Here is a 20,859-nt window from a genome sequence, read left to right as displayed (position 1 = left end):
AGCTAAACACAGCAACTTATTAAGTGATGCATACAAAAATGTTAAGGGTATAAATGAAACAAGCAAAATGTAAATTGAATATAAATATACTACTTATTCGAGTATAAAGAGTTTTGATAAAACTAAGGACATCTCTATTATTTTAGAATTTTATTTAACAAATTTCTAAGCTTATTGTAAAAAGTAATGTAAGTTACTTTAAATTCATCTCTTGTATAGGAATTTTTTAGAAAACAACTCAATTCAATCTGAAAATAAATATTCGAAATATCACTTATAATTGCAAATAAAAACGAAAAAGAATATAAAAAGTAATGTTTAAGCGTAAATTTTTCCAAATTGTACTTATACTTCTGATTAGAATACTCGTATGTGAACAGTAATCATGATAGCGCTGCGACTAATTGACTCTCAAATTGATTAATGACACTTATAAATATTAAAATACGACCTTGAGAAATATTAAACAAATGTTATTTATGCGGCGATAAGGAAATTTGGAGGATAACTGGAGACTCTTAACCTTAATAGACCCGTAAGGTCGCAGACAGTGAAAATGCATGAAACTGAACGAATAACGATTCAAATGGAGTTTAGATTTCTGCTGTCATTGCTCTAGCCATTTTCTTATTTAAGAAAGAGCTTTCTTTGTAGTTTATTCTATTTTGAAGAAACTACTTAATAAAATAAAATAAATAAATAATTGCCTATTATTTGGAACACTGTCATTGTGAAAATAATGACAAATTTTGTTTTAATTGTCTTTCTTGCTGCATTTTGAACTTTATGATAAATCCATTAAGTGCCACTCATACAGACAGAGTTGAGAATGATTTTAATGTATGTATATTTAATGATTTCACGACTCTGCATTTTCCCAGAGGTCTTCATAAATATTTTCACCACTAATGAGTCCAACGATTAATCGCAAAATATAACAGACACACCCACATGCCCTCATAAAATACGAACGTACACACGAGAAGTGAGCAGAGAAATTTTTTTTTTGTATGTGCGTCTGGTGACATGTAATTGTCAGCGAAATATTTTTACATGAAATAAACGCATTCCATATGGGAGCACATATAGAAGAAAGAAGAGCTGGGTGGGAACTTTGCTTGCGTCATGGTAAATTGTATGGTAATGCTAATTGGAGAGCACAAGACGCTCTGGCAATTACGCAAACTGAAGCAACAGCAACTATACTTAAATATCAATTAGAATGCTCCACCAAATTTTAGTTTTCAGTTTTCGGTATAGAAAAACTCGTATTCGTAAGTGTGTCCTTACAAAATATGTGGAAAATGCATTAGAAATTAAGTTGCCTGTGCTGCAAAGTTCCCAAAACTATTGTCGCAGCAGCACAAATTCCATTAAAGTTTTGCATTTCAAATTGCATCAGCACATATATATGCAGGGGGCGTGGCAAGTTCTCAAGAGAATACCAAATGGGAGTTGTGTGTGAGAAAAGTGCGTTGGCAGTCGACATACTTGATTGTTGCAGCCTTTTGTAAGTGAGTGTGGGCGTGTGTATATATGTAGATGTAACAAATTCAGGTTGCGTTGGCTTAACCCTAAAAATTCACAATTTAGGTACCTTATTTGGGTGAATTTTTTTAATTTTAACTTTTATTATAACTAAAAAAATAGAAAAATACATTAAAATATATATTTATAAATTGCTTAGAATGTTTTAGCAATTAAACATGTATGGTATGTAATGAAGTTGCATCTATATATGTACATACATATGTATGAAATCTATGGACTTTTAGATCGGTACCCAAACAACTGGGTACTAGAGCCTATTAGATTCGTGGCAAATTATGGTGCAACCAAATTTGGTGACAATATTAAGATTATTTTAAAATTTGGCCACGCCCACGTCCGCCCACGTAAATGACACAAAATCGAATAACAACAGCAATTTAAAAGCTACAGCCTTGAGAGATCGGTTAATAAGCACAGACAATAGTTGAGGAAATATGAGATATGGAGGACATAAAATCACCTGGATTTCAGAGACTATAAGTGCTAGAGCTACCAAATTTGGTGACAATACTGCTATATTGCCACGACCCCCAATATTCCTGTAATCGACAAAAAACTAAATTATGCAATAACAAGGCCAATTTAATAGGTTCAGTTTTTAAATTTAGCATACGTATAGGTTACCACCTTTATAATGTATGTAATGTTTAATCGTATGAGTTTTGGTTGGTTTTCGGTTGCTTTGTAGTTCTAGAGCACCGCTGAATATGCATTTCTTCTGTTAATTCAATTGCTATGTTAAATTTGCATACATTTTAAATATTCTTTATTTTAACATTTTGAAAGTTAAAAGTGACAGTTTAATTTCGCCTCTGGACGAATTTGAGTTCTTTAAGTTTTTATTTATTTAGTAAATGGTCATTATATCAAACGGCCGTGAAGATATGTGTATCGAGCATATAACTGTCGAGTGGGCTCGACAGTAGCCCTTCACACCTCACCATGCATCATGCATACTTACTCAAAAAAGTACAGGGGTCGATTAACTTTGCTTGGTTTTAAGTGGATACAACATATCGAGCTCATACGTTCTTGAAATTTTTAAGATGTAGTTCTGGAATGCATAATTTAATATGTATAAGAGACTAACTTTAGAAAAATCACCTTTTCAAAACACTTTTAATGCTTGTAGAGTTGAAAAGGGTCGCATGATCAATTTATCTTCGAGTAACATATCTATGGATTTTTTGTCAAAGTTCCATTAAGCATACACAATTATCAATAAACTTGTGACTCTGCTCAAATTTCAAGCACTTTGGCAATTATAGGGTTAATTCATGCAAAAAGGTTGAGCAGCAAGAGAAAGGGGTACATTTGAAGTCCTGTTCCCTAATATGCGTTGTGGTTTTTTTCAGAGTCAGAGTCAGAGTCATAGTCAAGTCAAACTGAACTGAACCAAACCGAACCAAAGCAAAGCACAGCCATGTGAAGTACAGCAAAGGAGTCTGACAAGGAATGGGTTGGCATAGAGCCAATCAAGGCATTCAAAGAGAGCATATTTAAATAGCTTTTAACATGCACGAGCTGTCGAGCAGTTGAGCTGCTGTAGTTAAGTGAAGGCCAACCAAAGGCGACACAAAAATGCAACCCGAAAAAGATCCAACCTAGAGTTCCCAGCAAACATTTTTCAAAGTACTTGGGTACGGGGCACGAGACGTTGAGGTAGATCCTCGGCTTAAAGTCGTTTAGTAATGCAGTCAACTTGAGATGCATCTTTGCCTTTGATGCATTGGCATTTTTTGTCAGACAGAGAGCGTATGCAGACCAAAAGTCTGACTAATGGCTTACTGAAGTTGCACCCCATAAGTTGGCCAAAAGCAAAGTCAAATTTAAAAGCAAAGTTCGTTTTCAATGTGATGCTAATGAGCTACCATCGATAAATGCTTAGTGCAATTTCGACAAGCTTACAGAAACTAAAGTCATACTTAACTAAATGCTAAAAGTACGAGTATATACTGAGAGAGTTGTTAGAAAGTATGTAACCCTTTTTTAAAAGGATATTAAATCAGCGCGGAAGAAATAAATTATGAAGTTTATATAGAGGAATTTTCAATCTGAACTTGTATCAAGAATAAAGTAAAAGAATTTTGGAATTGTAAATCAAAGCTTTTACTGAGAATTAAGGGTAGAGAGAGTGTGCACGTTCAGAGAAGAGAATAATAGAAATATGTAAAGAGGGTTTCTTTTGTTAACTTATCAATGAACAAAATGTATTGTATCACATTGAATGGAATATGGAAACTGAGATAGAGTGAGTCAAACATTATTAAAAAATACATACATACTTCGAAAATACTTGAAATTCAATTTCTGATTTAATAAACACAATCTGATAATAAATTTATAAAATATTTAATTTTAGAGGGTTGTTAAAGGCTACTCATGTCAAAAGCAAGCACAAAGCATTTAATTTTATTAAGAGTGCCTGCAATAAGAGATTACAATAAAATAAGATTAAGTTATATTGAGAAGTTTATGTAAGTCCAACCGATCCGATCTAGAATAATGCCTAGATTCCTCCTAGATATTGTCAAAGAAACGATCTAACAACTCGTTATTGATGACGCCAAATGTCCAGCGTTGTCGATCGTTGTTCACCTGGCATTCATTGGTAAAAACGGCTGCCACGTTGTTTTCGATAATGGCCTCCAGGCAGCGAGTGTTGCCCATCCCATGGACGATCCATTTATGCTGGCGATCGTAATACCAGAATTGATTTCCACCTTGATTATGACAGTCCCACATCCAGACAGTGGCATTGGCGTGTGAATCCTGAACATCCAGACACTCGCCATCGCCAGTGCGACGCAGTTCGCGATCCGCGGTGAGAATCCAATTTTGATTTGCCTGGGGGAATGTTAAATTCTCGGCACAGAAATATAGACCCACAGGATTGCTGACAGGCAAGTTCATGGCATCAATGCAGTACTCCGGATAGCCCAGACTCTGAATGGCGCCAGATGCATACGAAGGCGGCTCGACTGGAGGGAACTTCACTAGAAAGTCGGGTGCAACTTCTTTCATGTACCAGTCAAAGGATTTGCACTTCAATCTCTCACGAATCGCACGTTGTCGACTTAAATCTCCAGCATCAATATTGTCATAGGTCTCGGGATCTCTTGTGTAGACGTATTCCTTGTACTCATCCATCCAAACCTCAGCCACACGCTTGTGATTCTAAGTGAAGCCAAGAAATAATAGTTCACAGTATTTCTCTGGATATAGTTTTCTAATGCTCACCCTTGCCACAAAGTTGTAGTTACGCGGATTGGGACGTGGATCCATGGGACCACGGAATATGTGGGCCACACGGGAACAGGGTACATCCAACAACATGCCTCCACACATCCAGATTTTAAAGCTCAGCTCGTATTGCTCACCTCCCCAAATATCGAGTTCATCATCGTACCCACCCAGATCCCAAAAGAACTCTGTGTTGATGGCAAACAGGCCTCCCATCATAACAGGACTGCGATATGGCAGGGATTTGTCCACACTGTCCTCTGGCAACACTGGCAGCTGTTTATAGAAGAAGCGCCAGTCGAAGCCGCCTCGGGTTCCCTCCTGATATCCTCCATTGTAGGCAAAGTTGTTGTGGTCAATGATATCTACAATGGGGCAAGTCGATATTTTATTGTTGATGACAATGGGCTCCAATAGCGGGGGAAGCTGTGAAAGGAATAAAATAAAATTAGTGGCTTATCAAAAGTAGCTCTTGAATAAGTTAATCAGCTGAAATTTTCATAAAAGTTGTGGTAATAAAATTGTTATGCAAATTGTTTTAGCTTAAGTTTGACCCAATCCTAACCCAAGTTTTCATGTGCCAATATAGCTCTTTTACAGGAGAAATAAAGTACAAAGCTACTGTGGCTAAATTTTTTTAATTTTTGTTTTTTTGAAAACATTCGTAAACTGTAGCATCTCGTTAAAGATTCACAGTATAGGGAGCATGAAGAATGCTAAATTGTCAGTTGTCTTTTAGTTATTTTGCCCTTTGAAAGCTTGCAAGTGGTTTTAAGTCAGCTGTTTCAATGATTTTTAAAAAATCCTGGACTGATGTCAGAGAGCGTGAGAGAAGCGGTACGACAAAGCAGCCGTTAATTTTATACCCGTTACTTAAAAAATAAGTAGAGGGGTATATTGTGTTCGTTGGAATGTATGTAACAGGGAGAAGGTGGCATCTCCGACCTCATAAAGTACATATATATAATCTTGATCAGCATCAACAGCCTAACCGATATAGCCACGTGTGTCTGTCCGTCTTTCCGTCTGTGTGAGAGCGCCTAGATCTGAGAAACCATGAAAGATAGAGGAACCAAATTTGGCAAGCAGATTTCTATAGACCTTACGCAGGTCAAGTTTGTTTTAAATTTTTGACACGCCCCCTCCGCCCCGCAAATCGCGAAAAGCCACCACACCCACATATTTAAGATTAATCGGTTTTTGTGGTAATTAACGTTATCTCTTAGTATAATCTATTATCCCACTGAATCGCATCAAGATCGGACAAGTAGAACGGCAGTTATGGCGACTTAATGTTTTCACAGTAATACAATTAATTTCTTTAAAGCACTTTTAAATATAGTGAAATAAGTAACGGGTATACTATGGTCAGGATCTCGACTATAGCCCTTCCCACTTGTTAGTGTTTTTAGGGGAATCGCTTCAAATATGTAAGAGTAATAATATCGACAAATCGATAGCGTTACGATTTTTGTTTCATTCTGATCTTAAAGAACCGCTTATTTTCTGAGCTGGATTCTTTGAAAAACCATTAAATAAATTACAAAACTCTATACTGTTTTTAACACTTTTTTCCGTTGTCGATTACAAAACTTTGAAATTTAAATTAAACCATGCAACTTGCGTCGCTGAAAGCTTTTAACCTGTCATAATGCTCATAGCACGAAATAACAATAAGCTGCAAGTGCTTTCAAAGCTTATTTAAATAATTTATACTCGTTGCAGATTCACAGTTGCTTTTCAGCCAAGTTTCATTTTTCTTATATGGTCTGAAGTTCTTAAGTGCTTTTAAATTTTGTCGAGACGTACCCAATTGTAGTTGACCTCAATGTGGGAGTCAAAGAAAACCATGACCTCAGCGGTGGCGACCTTAGCACCCGCCAAACGGGCTCCAATCAAGCCACGTCGTTCGGGGTTGTGCACCACGTCAACGAGTTTTGGCCAGTGTAGGGAGACGAAGTCATCCAACTGTTGCTTAAGCGACTCCCACTCGCTGCCATCATCCACGAGCACAATTTGCTTGAGCAACTCCGCCGGACTGCGATTGATAATACTGTAGACTGTGCGGAGTAGAGTCTTAAAGTGTTCATTGTAGAAGATGATGACCACGCTGACGCTGGGGAGCTTGGCGAGATATTGTCGTGTTTTGCATCTGAAAAATGTTATGTCAGTAGATCAGACAATCCCCATCTACAGAACTTACTCCTCCTTGCGAACATCGGGCACTGAGCGATTGACTGAGATCTTGTCTGAGAGCAGCCCATTGAAGCCGTTCTTCCGGTAGAGTTGTTGTTCCAGCTCCTGCTCGGCGGGATCTTCAATCTTGGCAGGAAGACCATGCTCTCCAAGACCGGAACGTAACTTGTCAGCTGCGATGGCCTCGAGGTCGTTCCAGTCCTTCCGTTCACCTTGCGGCGATGGCAGCGTGAACATATGAATGTGTACCTGTTTCTGTGCTGGTTCCACCCTCGGCTCCTGTCGCACCGCATTGCGATCCTGGAAGGGAGGACGAGGTGGGCGACGTGTCGGTGGCACATTGGCTGCTCTGAATTCAGGTGTTATTGCATCTCCGTTGGGATCCAGATTGCTTTCGTCGGCCTCATCCGATGATTTGGTGCCACCCAGACGCTTCTCCACGATCATAGTGGTTACCAAGGAGATGAAGGCGACTATGAGCACTAGGAATATCACTTTACGCACTATGCGCTTCACGTAGCGCTTCTTCATGGCCATGACTAGCACGTGATGCAGCTGGGACGCTCTATCTCCAAATGGTTCCATGCCGAGACGTTGAAACTGCAATGCGTGGCATGGATGTACATTAATCTAATTGCTTTTCGGGTGCCGTCGAATGATAAGGCAGCGAAACTTATTTTAGCTTATTATTTACATCATTCTCCACTATCAATTAGAGTTATCATATCTGATGCCCACTGGTTGACTTCACTCCAGAATTCACTCACCTGATACGTGTTAAAACTGAGAAAAAGCATTGTGTCGCCATCTGGCGATACAACTACGAAGGTTCACCGTGAAACTTTAATTTTATTTCATGGTCCGAATAATGGGCTCGTTTTAAGTTTGAATTTAAGGCAACTCTTTGAGTGTGCTCGATTACGAAATACTCTGTTATTTGTAGACTTGTTTCGTTTGGTTCTGAAAAAGCTTAATCATTGAAATAACGAGTGAACTTATTCAGTCATTTATTAGCTCTATCGATCACCTTACAGTTGGTTACACTAAAATTAGTTTTCTTTTGTTTTGATACACAAATTAAATTAGAATAATATACATGAACTATCACGATGGAATTGAATTTTTTCATTATTTACATTTTATTATTATTATTGTTTATTATTTACATCAGTTGAATTTTTTTATTTTTATGAAACGTTACTGAAACATAATATAAATGGGTTTAATAATAAATCCTGAAACTGATAATCATTTGTATTGTAATTAAAAGCTTAAAGCTCGTTTCCCATTTCACTATTTCACTATTAAGAATCGTTTATAAGCACATATATTCATCATTCATCGTTCATAACAATTGAATATTTACTATATAATTCATAGTTTATGACATCTGACCAACTGAAAAATTAACTAAATAAGTGCTTTAGTTCACGAATTAAAAATGACCGAGCTAATTTATTTGGCAAATTGAACTGGAAATATCAACTTTAGTACTTGGGGCTGCAGTTCTTATTACTCACTAGGGATGGACGTCGATATAGTAATATCGGTACTTTATCGGTGCTGGGAAACGATATTTAAGCATAAAACAAATATAAGACATCGAATGACAATATATAATATGTGCGATAAATTGACTTTTATTGCAATATATTAAAACAAAGTTCGTATGCTGTAAGTCAAATCGGCTATTCCGAGGAAATATTGATGTGATATTTTTATTGTGTTATAGTAAGCACGCATTAAGCCTACATATATTTTCAGACCTTAACATGTACTAATTAAATTTTGGTAAGCATCTACAGAGCAATATAAATATTTGAAACAATTTTTTTCCTTTTCTGCTCTTTGCAAAATAAGCACAAGTTCTACTGAATATTAATACTTAATAATATTTATAAAATAGTGTTTTTTTTTTTGTTTAGTGGTCCGATTTGAACCAACTTCGGTAAGAATGTAAAAGACTAACCTTAATGCATATTCTATAAGTTTAATTATGACAGCTCATAAAGCAAATAAGTATTTCAAACAAAGACTTGATTTTCGCCCGATCGGTCCGATGACAGGTATATGATATAGGGCTCCGATTTAAACCAACTTTGGTCAGGATATTTAAAACCAAGTTAAATGCATATTGTATTAGTTTGGTTAAGATATCTCATAAAACAAAAAAGTTTTTCATACTAAAACTTGATTTTCGAGCGATTGTTCCCATGGGCGCTATAAGATACAGTGGTCCGACCAAAAAATAGGAACAAACTCGAGCTGCCTGCAATATAGAGGAATCTACATACCATATGTAATAGCCAAAAAGATCAAATTTGTTGCCGAGTGTAATTATCGATTTTATTGATACACTATTACAATATATTTTGATATGTTTTATCATCGATATCAGCATCGAAACTTTTTAACACACTTTAAGTCTCATTTTTAAAATTTTATTAATATCTAAATTCTCAGCTGTTGCAGATCAAATTTTTTTAAAATTTTTAAATTGATACGCTAAATTATAAAACGCGTAATTTGAGTACCAGCTTTCATAAAGTTTATTTATACAATTCGATCCACACTAATGTTTCAAATGATGCTCTAGAAACTATGCTATACAGTTAAAAAATATTGAGGGTTTTCATAGTCATATATTTAATTCGGTGTGACACAAAATTACATTCAAAACTTTAGTTCGTGACTGATCATACCAAATGTCCAGTGTTGTCGATCGTTCTTTTCATTGCATTCATTGGTATAAACAGCTGTCACATTATCCTGAACAAATGCTTCCATGCAGCGACTCTTACGGATTCCATTAACGATCCATTGATGCTGGCGATCGTAATACCAGTATTGATTTCCACCTTGATTATGACAGTCCCACATCCAGACAGTGGCATTGGCGTGTGAATCCTGAACATCCAGACACTCGCCATCGCCAAAGTGTTTCAGAGAGCGACCAGCACTGAGAATCCAATATTGATTGGCCTCTGGGAATGTCCGATTCTGAACGCAGAAATATAGACCCACAGGATTGCCGGCAGGCAAGTTCATGGCATCAATGCAGTACTCCGGATAGCCCAGACTCTGAATGGCGCCAGATGCATACGAAGGCGGCTCGACTGGAGTCGGGTGCAACTTCTTTCATGTACCAGTCAAAGGATTTGCACTTCAATCTCTCACGAATCGCACGTTGTCGACTTAAGTCTCCAGCATCAATATTGTCATAGGTCTCGGGATCTCTTGTGTAGACGTATTCCTTGTACTCATCCATCCAAACCTCAGCCACACGCTTGTGATTCTAAGTGACCCAAGAAATAATAATTCACAGTATTTCTCTGGATATATTTTTCTAATGCTCACCCTTGCCACAAAGTTGTAGTTACGTGGATTGGGACGTGGATCCATGGGACCACGGAATATGTGGGCCACACGGGAACAGGGTACATCCAACAACATGCCTCCACACATCCAGATCTTAAAGCTCAGCTCGTATTGCTCACCTCCCCAAATATCGAGTTCATCATCGTACCCACCCAGATCCCAAAAGAACTCTGTGTTGATGGCAAACAGGCCTCCCATCATAACAGGACTGCGATATGGCAGGGATTTGTCCACACTGTCCTCTGGCAATACTGGCAGCTGTTTATAGTGGAAGTTCCAGTCGAAACCGCCACGAATTCCCTCCTGATAACCTCTATATTCAAAGTTGTTGTGATCGATGACGTCCACAATGGGACTTGTCGATATCCTTATGTTAATAACAATGGGCTCCAATAACGGAGGTAACTGAAATAGAAATGAATTGAATTTTTCACTCTATTACTAGCACTGAAATTAGCAATTAAGCATCTGAAAAAGTTTTAAAATGGTTACATTAAGTCATTTAACAAAAATTTAATAAAGCCGAGTTGAGACTTACCCAATTGTAGTTGACCTCAATATGGGAGTCAAAGAAGACCATGACCTCGGCGGTGGCGACCTTAGCTCCGGCCAAACGGGCTCCAATCAAGCCACGTCGTTCGGGGTTGTGCACCACGTCAACGAGTTTTGGCCAGTGTAAAGAGACGAAGTCATCCAACTGTTGCTTAAGCGACTCCCACTCGCTGCCATCATCCACGAGCACAATTTGCTTGAGCAACTCCGCCGGACTGCGATTGATAATACTGTAGACTGTGCGGAGTAGAGTCTTAAAGTGTTCATTGTAGAAGATGATGACCACGCTGACGCTGGGGAGCTTGGCGAGATATTGTCGTGTTTTGCATCTGAAAAATGTAGTAGTTAGTAGATCAGACAATCCCCATCTACAGAACTTACTCCTCCTTGCGAACATCGGGCACTGAGCGATTGACTGAGATCTTGTCTGAGAGCAGCCCATTGAAGCCGTTCTTCCGGTAGAGTTGTTGTTCCAGCTCCTGCTCGGCGGGATCTTCAATCTTGGCAGGAAGACCATGTTCTCCAAGACCGGAACGTAACTTGTCAGCTGCGATGGCCTCGAGGTCGTTCCAGTCCTTCCGTTCACCTTGCGGCGATGGCAGCGTGAACATATGAATGTGTTCCTGTTTCTGTGCTGGTTTCACTCTCGGCTCCTGTCGCACCGCATTGCGATCCACAATTATCGTGGTGACCAAAGATATGAAGGCGATACTTGAAATAAGGAATATCACTTTGCGACCCAGTCGCTTTACATTGCGCTTCTTTGTGGCCAACACATTGTTCAGCTGGGAAACTTTATCTCCAAATGGTTCCATTCTGTTGCCGCTGTATGTCGTTGGGACTGCAATGTCTAATATTTTAATTACTTTTTGAGTGCCGTCGTTTGATGAGGTGATAAAACTCATTTGCGCTCATTATTTACACCACTCTGCACTATCAATTAGAGTTATCAATTCAGATTTTAGAACCAGCAGACTAACCGACTCAACTCGAAAAAGTACTCACCTGATGCGTGCTGGGACTGAGCACAACACAGTGTCGCCATCTGGCGATAAAACTATGGAGCTTTCACGGGCAGAGTCTAATTAAATGTCATGGTGTTGATAATGGGTTTGTTCCAACAGGTCAACTGCGCTGGCATTGGTCTACTTGGAAATACCCTGCACATCTTTAGTTTAGAAACTATTAAATATAATTTTTATTGCATGATTCACACTTCAAGTTGCAGGTGTTGCTCGCAGTTTTCACACTTTAAGTTTTATGGTGTCACAGCTGCTTGGATTGCTTTGAGTCAGCGTTTGTCCACGATGCCAACAGTTGAAAGTTAACACACACACGCAAGCACACACAGTACAAAGCCTTACAGAGGCAAAGAATTGGTGGGCATTTAAGCGCATATTTATTGTACAACGCCGCGTATGCGCAATAAATTTGCACAAAAATTCGACGCATTGTAGCAATAAAATGCCATTTTTTCATATTTACACATAAAGTCAACGCCAGAAAGCCTGGCGTGAAGTGCAAAGCGGAAGTGAGGGTTGTGTTGTTGGGGAACAGGAGGTGACAGGGGTGGGGAGGAGGACAGGGGCGTCAGAAGAGGACGGCAAGGCAACATTTTTACGGCCTTTGCTTCCCCTTTTGCTCATGTGATGTGAAATATTTTCAACGCAGACATTTTTATTTATACATAAAGATAAATGTGCATAAATGTTGTATGTATCTATACATTTGATGGCACCCGATGCGCGATAGCAAAACAACAACAACAACAAAATCTAAAGAAACAACAGCGACATTGCCGCATTTGACAAGCGGTTGCTGTTTGTTTCTGGTTTCTATTTGCTGGTCGCTGCATTTGGTCATCTCATCTGTCAAAATATTGTCGCGGCTTTTTACGAACTATAAAAGAAAACGCGAATAAAAATATTAATACATAAAAATGCTTCAATAACTCTATTAGATGATAAATATGAACCATTTCCATTACATATTAATTAAACGTCCCGTTTCCTAAATAACTATTGTATCTTATTTGATTTTTGTTATCAGTAAAATTGGTTTATGTGCACAGTTGTAGTGAAGCTCTTATCTTTGTTTATCGTTTTGTGCATTGGAGGGCAGTAAATGCTTTTTATCAGAGTAGGAGCATTTTTCTAAAGAGACTAATGACTATTATAAAAAAATAATTCAGATATAATTCATTTAAGTTGTTTTTTTAAGTATCTCTCTTTAAACTTTCGTTTCTACACAGACCAGATTACAACAGACTTAAGATTCAAAATGTGTGTAGCAAAAGATACAAATTTATTTACATTTATAATAATAATAATATTTTCTTTGCTTCATTTTAAACACTTGTAAGGATTGTAAGCCAATTAAATTTCGCTCTTATAACACTTGTAATCAAATTAAATTTGGTTTGCATAATTCCCATTTGTTCATCCTTAATAAACCTAATGAAATGGATTAAATTAAGTGGTTTGTAAAAAAAATTTCTTATTTTTTTTTTCAAATTTAATATCTTTGTAAGTATTTAATGATTTTATTCGATTTTTCATAACCTCAGCTTAGATCATAGAAAGCTTTTGCCAATTGTTGTAAATACCAGCAAAAGGCTTTAATAGTTCGCAAATTTTATTTTTGCCCGCTTTTCCTCTTGCTCTTTCTTTCCCTCTCTCTCTCTCTCCCTCTCTCTCTTTCTCTCTCTTTATTTTCTATCTGGGCCAGTCTTTGTCGTACTTGTGATGGGGCTTTAAAAACATTTTGCAGGCATTTGCATGTGCATAATAAATAAATAAAATGGACTCTAAGCGATGGGTGTATATAAAAATTTACGCGTTTATAATTACGTTGAAATGAAGCCTGCATCAACATTTAATTGCGAGAGTCCTGGCTTCCCCACCGAGTGCTCTTCTATGAAAGCAGCCACGCATGCCAATAAAAAAAAAAAAGAACGAACATTTAATTAACAAATTTTACGCATTTATTTTCTACTTTCATGTCGATGTTGATGCTGACCAACCAAAAACTGTGACAACATAATTTTCCTGACCCGAAAATAATATGGCGGCGACTTCATCCCAAACACAAAACAACAATAACAACAACGTAATGCCATCCACATCCGCATTTACCACAATCGCAGTGAAAACGAAGGACATTGATGCCGTTGAGGGTAAATCAGTGTCCCTCCCCTGCCCCATTGCCGAACCACTGCATGATGTTTATATGGTCTTATGGTTTCGTGATAATGCCGGCATACCTTTATATAGGTGAGTACACTCTAACTATATATGAGTATGCGTATGTGTCGCAAGGATAGAAGGTAGAGGGGTAAGGCTGGCTGGCTCATTTGGCTCATTGTCTGTCTGTTTATAAGCATTTAATGAAATGCAAACGAGCCTCGAGAGCAGCTGCCTTTTAAATCGTTGGCCCACAACGTCCCACATAAGCAACTTAGCCACGGTATTTTCGGCATACCCTGTACTTAATAAGCGAAAGAGCCTAATTGACTGTAAAGAATATGTAATACTTTGTTCAATACACGTTTAACATAAATGATAAATGATAAACTAATAAATGAGACAAGGACTGAAAAAGAAAAAATCATTAAATGTTCAACGACAAATTGATCAAATTATGGAATGACATAATGAATAAATGGTTGAATAAAATAAATAAAATAAATAAAATAATTGAAATATAAAAACAAAGAAATAAATGATGAATAACGATCAACTGATAAAAAAAACAGACTAACTATATATAAACTGATCCTTTATCAGACTTAATTTCATATTTGCTAAAAGAATAATGATAACTGAAGGGTATCTACAGGTTGACTTTTTGCACTTTAATGCTTATTAGCTTGTGTTTTTTTTTAGCACCTGTCTGCCAGCTGATAAGTGCCCTTGCCCCCAAATTGTGATTTAACTTTTCTGTGTGTGTGTTCGTGTTTGTTTCTTTTGTTTTAGCAGACGCACACTAAATTAACTTAATTATGTTTACCTAATTTACTAATTAACCTCAGACGTAAAGCCGCAAGAATTGTTTGGATAAATGCCGTTGAATTTCTTCTTCTTTATGAGGATTTAGGATTTAAGCCTGTAGACAGCTCAAATTGTTGTTCCCTGCTCTATGGCAATCAAGCAGGTCATAAAGAAGGCTGTGAAAACAGACTGCAAACTGCATGGGCGACTCCTTCTTCATATCCTTCTCTAGGAAAGCGACATGGCTTAGGGTACAGAGGGAGGGCAGTTTCCAAGGTAAACTCCGGCAGCTCACGGTCCACTGGGAGCAGAAGCGGGTCTAATTGCATTCACGACATTTTTACGCAACGTTGCGCCTTTTGGATGTCAAATGCGCTTTTAAATGCAATTTGTGGCACTCTGTGTAAAATTTCCACTTAGATTGATGACAGTGGTTTCTTCAACTTGAAATATATTTGAAATTGGTTAGCTACACAGAAAGTCTAAGAAAAGATGAAATGGTTGTTAATAAAGTCGGCATAATGGGACCGTGAAGAATTTTGTAATAGAAGAAACAAAAAGGAGAATGGAAGATATAATAGTCAGAGTACTGTGCAATATATAACAAATAGTCTAGATTGATCAAAGAGAAGATAATATTTAATAAACAAGTGGGAGAAGCTATGGTTAAGATCCCGACTAAAGGATACCCGTTACTTTATTCAATATAAAAGTACTTTAATGAAATTACTACCTAGTGAAAACTAATGCATACTTTTAGGTGATTGTATCGAAATAATAACTAAATAACTTCTGTTAGCTATTAATCCCCTTCTACTTGTCCGATCTTGCTGCGGTTAAGTGAGAATATAGATAATATTCATAAATAACGTTATTAACCAGAAAAACTGTATTATCTTGAAAACTGGGGGTGTGGTGGTTTTCGCGATTTGCGGAGGCGGAAGGGCGGAAATTTAAAACAAACTTGACCTGCTCCAACGCATTTGGAGTCTGGGGTGAAAGTTTGGTATCTCTATCTTTTATAGTCTCTGAGATCTAGGCGCTCACACTGACGGACAGACGGAGAGACGGATGTTGATTCTGACCAAGAGTATGTATACTTTATGGGGTAGGAGAAGCCTCCATCTCCCTGTTACATAGATTCTTACGAACACAATATACTCTTTTACTTATTTCTTAAGTAACGGGTATAATAATCAGTCAGTTTCTAAAGTTTCCACTCAAATTGATATTGCTTGACGTAGAAATATTTTGGAAAGCTTATTAGCAACATAGAAATTCTATTCAAAATAATATAAAATAATTGGGAGCGGAAAAAAACAATGAATGAAAGATTTTGCAATAGAACAATGAACTAATAGGCAAGCTTATAATTCAGACAAATTTGACTCTAAAAAACAATTGCAAAAAATGAAATTTAGGAACAAAAATAAAATTTATTTAAATAAAGCGATAGAAATACGCACTCTTCCGAATCGGGGATCAACCCCACAACCAAGAGTAAGAGTCGAATAGTTGGGACATTAAATCTAGTAACTAAAAGCCGACTGTAAAATTATAACTTTATTTACGGAACTGAAATTCATCCATTGAAGTTCTTTCGGTAACGGTCGCTCTACCCCACTAAGAAAAATGTAATTTTTAATATCTTCGGTGTTTATCACTGCGGACGGCAGTTCGCGTTAGTGACGAAAGCAGCACGAAGGGTGCGAAAGGCGACTAACTATATATACAGCTAAGTTGGAAAATTTGCTACGACTGTCCGATCAGATCGAGTTATATACCGATCGAAAGGTTTAGTCCTAACTTACAAAATGGCATACTAAAACTTTTTCTTATTCACCTGGGTCATGGGATACGGGGGTGTAAGTGGGAGGGAAAAAATTTGTATGATCGCAGCTTGTGGAGCCGTTGGGGCTTTTTGGTAAAATTATTTATTTTTTAAAAATTTTTATCAAAAATACGTGTCGATTGATACCTCGATGACCCAAATCCGTTTACGGGTTCAAAAGATAAATAAATTTGAAATTTTTAGTGGACTTTTCAAAATGAAATGAAAAGTTAGTTTCTTTGTTTGTCTGTTTGTATCAAAGCGCTAAAAAAGCTAAGATGTAATGATGGGGATTTATTCCTCTTTGAAAATCTAGAAATGTTTGTTTTACGACTTTTTCAATTTCCCGCTAGTTTAGCGGGAAAACGCTAAATCCCGCTAAAATTGAAACTCAAACAGTTTCCAAACCATAGAAGCTACAGATATGTTCTATATTTCATTGGAAAGGTATGTTTGAGGGCTTTTATGCGTACCTTTTTTTCTAAAGTATTCAGGTAACATTTTACAGGTGATATTATAATTTTAAGCTTACATTTTGGCGATTTTTGACAAAACGGCTCTAACGATTTCTGTTTAATTTTATTATGTTGTAAAACGTACAATTTCGCGTTTTTTGGTATATGAAACATTAATTTTGGTTGAGGGGTTTGGAAGATATTACCTGTTAAGTGAATAAATACATTTTTCTATCGGTCGAAAATCATGTTTTAGTACGAAAAACTTTTTGGTTTTATGAGATATCTCAACCAAACTGATACAATATGCATTTAACTTGGTTTTATATATCCTGACAAATGTTGGTTCAAATCGGACTACTATATCATATATCTGTCATAGGACCGATCGGGTCAAAATAAGGTTTTAGTATGAACAACTTGTTTGTTTAGTGAGATATTTTAACCAAATTGATAGCATTTGCTTTTAAGTCAGTTTTAAAAATCCTGACCGAAGTTAGTTGTTATCGGACCACTATATCATATATCCAATCGGTCCAATATTAAGTCTTGGTATGAAAAACTTTTTTGTTTTACGAGATATCGTAACCAAACTAATAGAATATGCATTTAAATTAGACTTATATATCCTGACCAAAGTTGGTTCAAATCAGACTACTATATCAAATAGCTGTCATTGGACCGATCGGGTCAAAATAAGGTTTTAGTATGAAAAACTTGTTTGTTTAGAGAGATATTTTAACCAAATTGATAGCATTTGCATTTAAGTCAGTTTTAAAAATCCTGACCGAAGTTAGTTTTTATCGGACCACTATATCATATAGCCAATCGGTCCAATATTAAGTCTTAGTATGAAAAACTTTATTATAACCAAACTATATATATATATACTTATATATTCTGACCAAAGTTGGTTCTAATCAACCACTGTATCATATAGCTGTCATAGCACCGATCGGGCGAAATCCAAGTCTTAGTATGAAAAACTTTTTTTTTTCATAGTAAGTACGGGGTCGCCGACAGAAGAGTATGCTCGGCTGTAGCAACGCGAGCAAAGCGAGCAGGGGGCGGAGCCCCCTTATTATACCCTGAGCCCATTGAAAATGGGCAAAAAAGGGTATAATGTGTTTGGCAGAATGTATGTAACAGGCAGAAGGAGGGGTGGCAGACCCCATAAAGTATATATATTCTTGATCAGGATCAACAGCCGAGTCGATCTAGCCCTGTCCGTCTGTCTGTCCGTCTGTCCTTCTGTCCGTCTGTCCGTCTGTCCGTCTGTCCGTCTGTCTGTCCGTCTGTTTGAACGCGTCGATCTCAGATACTATAAGTGCTAGAGACTTCAAATTTGGAGTGCAGGTTTGTGAATACCATACGCAGGTCAAGTTTGTTTCCAATTTTTGATGCCACGCCCCCTTCGCCCACAAATTGTAAAAAAAGCGATTTACAGTTGCAATTTTGACATAGCACTCCCTAACTGAACAATCAGTTGAGAAGTATGCGTATTAAACGACCCTGAAAATTTCAAAGCGATTAACCCATAAATAAAGAAGTTATTTCGGAATTTAGATTTAGTTGAATAATTACATTTGCATGGCAAATCAAACGTGCGAGCGAGACAGCATGTTCACGTTTGTATGCAAGCGCACAAGACAGAACGAATTAGTACCAATTTTTTTTGGTACCAAATAAGAATTAAGCGATAAGCAAAAATATTATCGATATCATGTAATGAAAATGTTAATGTATAATTTATGTATATACAAATATACAATTTGATTAAAATATAATTGTGTTAATATATAAATATGTATTTTGCATGGCAAAAATCAGCAGAAGCTGATAGCTATGTATGAAATTGCATGAGAGAAATAGCGATCATTTTGCAGCACTACTCTTGCATCTTGCCGAGCACTGAAAGCTGCAAAATAATAATTTTAATTATTAATATTTTCGATTGCTTACACATATATATAATAAGTATCTGCATTATCGTTGTAAAAAAAAACTTAGCATTTTCCGCTTTAAGAATCTCAAAATTAGACATTGCCTTTATTTCAAATTTTGCGCGCACTGCAGCCTTTGGCAGGCCCTGAATCTGTTGCGTAAGAGGGAGAGTGAGAGAGGAAAATGGGTGCTGCCAGATTGCAGGCTGAGCAAAGTTGTTGTTTGTGGCTACTTGACACACGCTACATCGATTAAAGCGATTACGATTATGACTTCAGATTCATTCAATTTATCAATTTCTAATTAATTTTAAATAAGTATTATATTAAAGTTTATTATATTAAACTTATTTAAAATTAATTAGAAATGATAAATGGTAAATCGCAAGTCGTAATCGTAATCGAGTGATGTATTAGTTCAGTGAGGCATTAATAACGTAGTCTGCAGTGATAAGCACAGTGACTTCAGAAAACCGAAAGTTGTTCATAGTTTCGCGTGTGTAATTTTTGATACCCTGAGCCCATTGAAAATGCCGAATGCCAATTTTCGTTTTTTTTTTGTATTAATTTATATTTTTATTTAAAATTTTTAGATTAAACTGAATTTTGTTCGTCACAAAATTGATATCAGAAATTTTGGGGCTAGAAATTGCTTTCGTCACTAGACTTTTACCTCGTGTAGAGGTTTTTTTTGTGGGATTATCTGGTCACAACGAAATTGACTTTTAAATATACCTCTGATAATGTTAATAAAAACCTTATCTAGATATTGAAAAACCTTTCTCTATACTTTATGGCACACCTTGCACTCTACCTTAAGAAATACAATAATGAGGGGTTTGTCAGATGTATTCACCATGCTTAAAATGAAATAGACGAATCGTTGCTACATAAGATATGCATTTTAATCGATAATTATCGATTATAATCAGTTAAGTCCACAGTGTTGCCTTATGTTTTTTGCAGTAACTTTTGGCCATTTTCATTACACTCAATTTTCTTGAACCTGGTACCATATTATTTGGCCATAAGCCGTTGCCAACGGCTGCAAAGAACCGTTATTAAGTTCGGAGCCCCGGGGCATTTCGCTTTCTTTAGTTTCCCGCTCGAAGCTCAAAAGCCAAGCGCAACAGTTTTTTATTTATAATTTTCTGCTTTTTGTTGTTGTTTTTTAGTTTTTAATTAAAATTGCGGCGCAGTGAGCAAAAAATAAAGGAAAACGCAACAAAATTGGGTTAACGTCTCTCTCCTTTTCACTCTGGCATTGCCATTTCTCGCACTGCACTTGAGTTGCCTCCGCGTGGCACGCAGCAATTAAGTTGTTGCATTTCGCTGCGTCAACGTCAGCGTCGCAGTCGCAGTCAGCGTCGGAGTCACAGTCGACAGCTGGCAGCAGTCGCAAGGTTTGGCCGCATAAATTATTGCGTGTTGCATACAAAAGGGCGCTTAACGCACCACTTGCCGCTGCCGCAGAGCATCCCGAAAAGTGGCAGTTACAACAACAAAAACAACAACGACCATTATTAGAAAAAGGGATAGGCTTTATAACGTTCAGTAAATTTAATGTTGAGGATGGCCAAAATATCACCAATGCAGTGTCTACAATTGTTGTCATAAATTAAAAAGCAGTTAATGGTTTAATTTCAAATATGAATAGAATTTAGCTGTAACGGAAATAATAGCGGCTTTTCGATTTAAAAATAAACATAATGCATGTAGTA

The 20,859-nt window shown here is 37.0% G+C and overlaps 3 protein-coding genes across 3 annotated transcripts in view; 1 reads left to right on the top strand and 2 right to left on the bottom strand.

Moving 5' to 3' along the window:
- Positions 1 to 3,887: 3,887 nt before the first annotated feature.
- LOC117781180 (N-acetylgalactosaminyltransferase 4-like) lies at positions 3,888 to 7,590 on the bottom strand. The gene is made up of 4 exons (XM_034617926.1): positions 6,998 to 7,590; positions 6,604 to 6,946; positions 4,792 to 5,220; positions 3,888 to 4,728 (listed from the first exon to the last, which is right to left on the bottom strand). The coding sequence occupies exons 1-4, from the start codon at positions 7,573 to 7,575 to the stop codon at positions 4,072 to 4,074; spliced, it is 2,007 nt and encodes a 668-aa protein (XP_034473817.1). The 5' UTR covers positions 7,576 to 7,590; the 3' UTR covers positions 3,888 to 4,071.
- A 1,815-nt stretch (positions 7,591 to 9,405) lies between these two features.
- On the bottom strand, positions 9,406 to 11,735 carry LOC117781280 (N-acetylgalactosaminyltransferase 4-like). The gene is given in 5 exon segments (XM_034618032.1): positions 9,406 to 10,111; positions 10,113 to 10,285; positions 10,348 to 10,773; positions 10,907 to 11,249; positions 11,302 to 11,735. Coding segments are annotated over 5 exon segments (1,824 nt in total). The 3' UTR covers positions 9,406 to 9,663.
- Positions 11,736 to 13,983: 2,248 nt separating this feature from the next.
- The window catches only part of LOC117781279 (nephrin), a 44,729-nt gene continuing 37,853 nt past the window's right edge, over positions 13,984 to 20,859 (top strand). Inside the window, 1 exon segment of the mRNA XM_034618031.1 lies at positions 13,984 to 14,192. Coding sequence (XP_034473922.1) covers positions 13,984 to 14,192 — 209 coding nt within the window.

This window comes from Drosophila innubila (genome assembly GCF_004354385.1).
Source record: "Drosophila innubila isolate TH190305 chromosome 2L unlocalized genomic scaffold, UK_Dinn_1.0 4_B_2L, whole genome shotgun sequence".
NCBI classification, from domain to species: Eukaryota; Metazoa; Arthropoda; class Insecta; order Diptera; family Drosophilidae; genus Drosophila; species Drosophila innubila.
The sequence above is the reverse complement of the archived record's forward strand: the minus strand, read 5'-3'. Positions and strand labels throughout refer to the sequence as shown.

Bases quoted from the DNA above. Each gene is read 5' to 3' on its own strand.
- LOC117781180 (XM_034617926.1), bottom strand. From the start codon at position 7,575: ATGGAACCATTTGGAGATAGAGCGTCCCAGCTGCATCACGTGCTAGTC. The intron at 5,221-6,603 runs GTACGTCTCGAC...TTCCTTTCACAG, and splicing joins TTGAGGTCAACTACAATTGG to CTTCCCCCGCTATTGGAGCC. The intron at 4,729-4,791 runs GTGAGCATTAGA...GGCTTCACTTAG, and splicing joins ACTACAACTTTGTGGCAAGG to AATCACAAGCGTGTGGCTGA.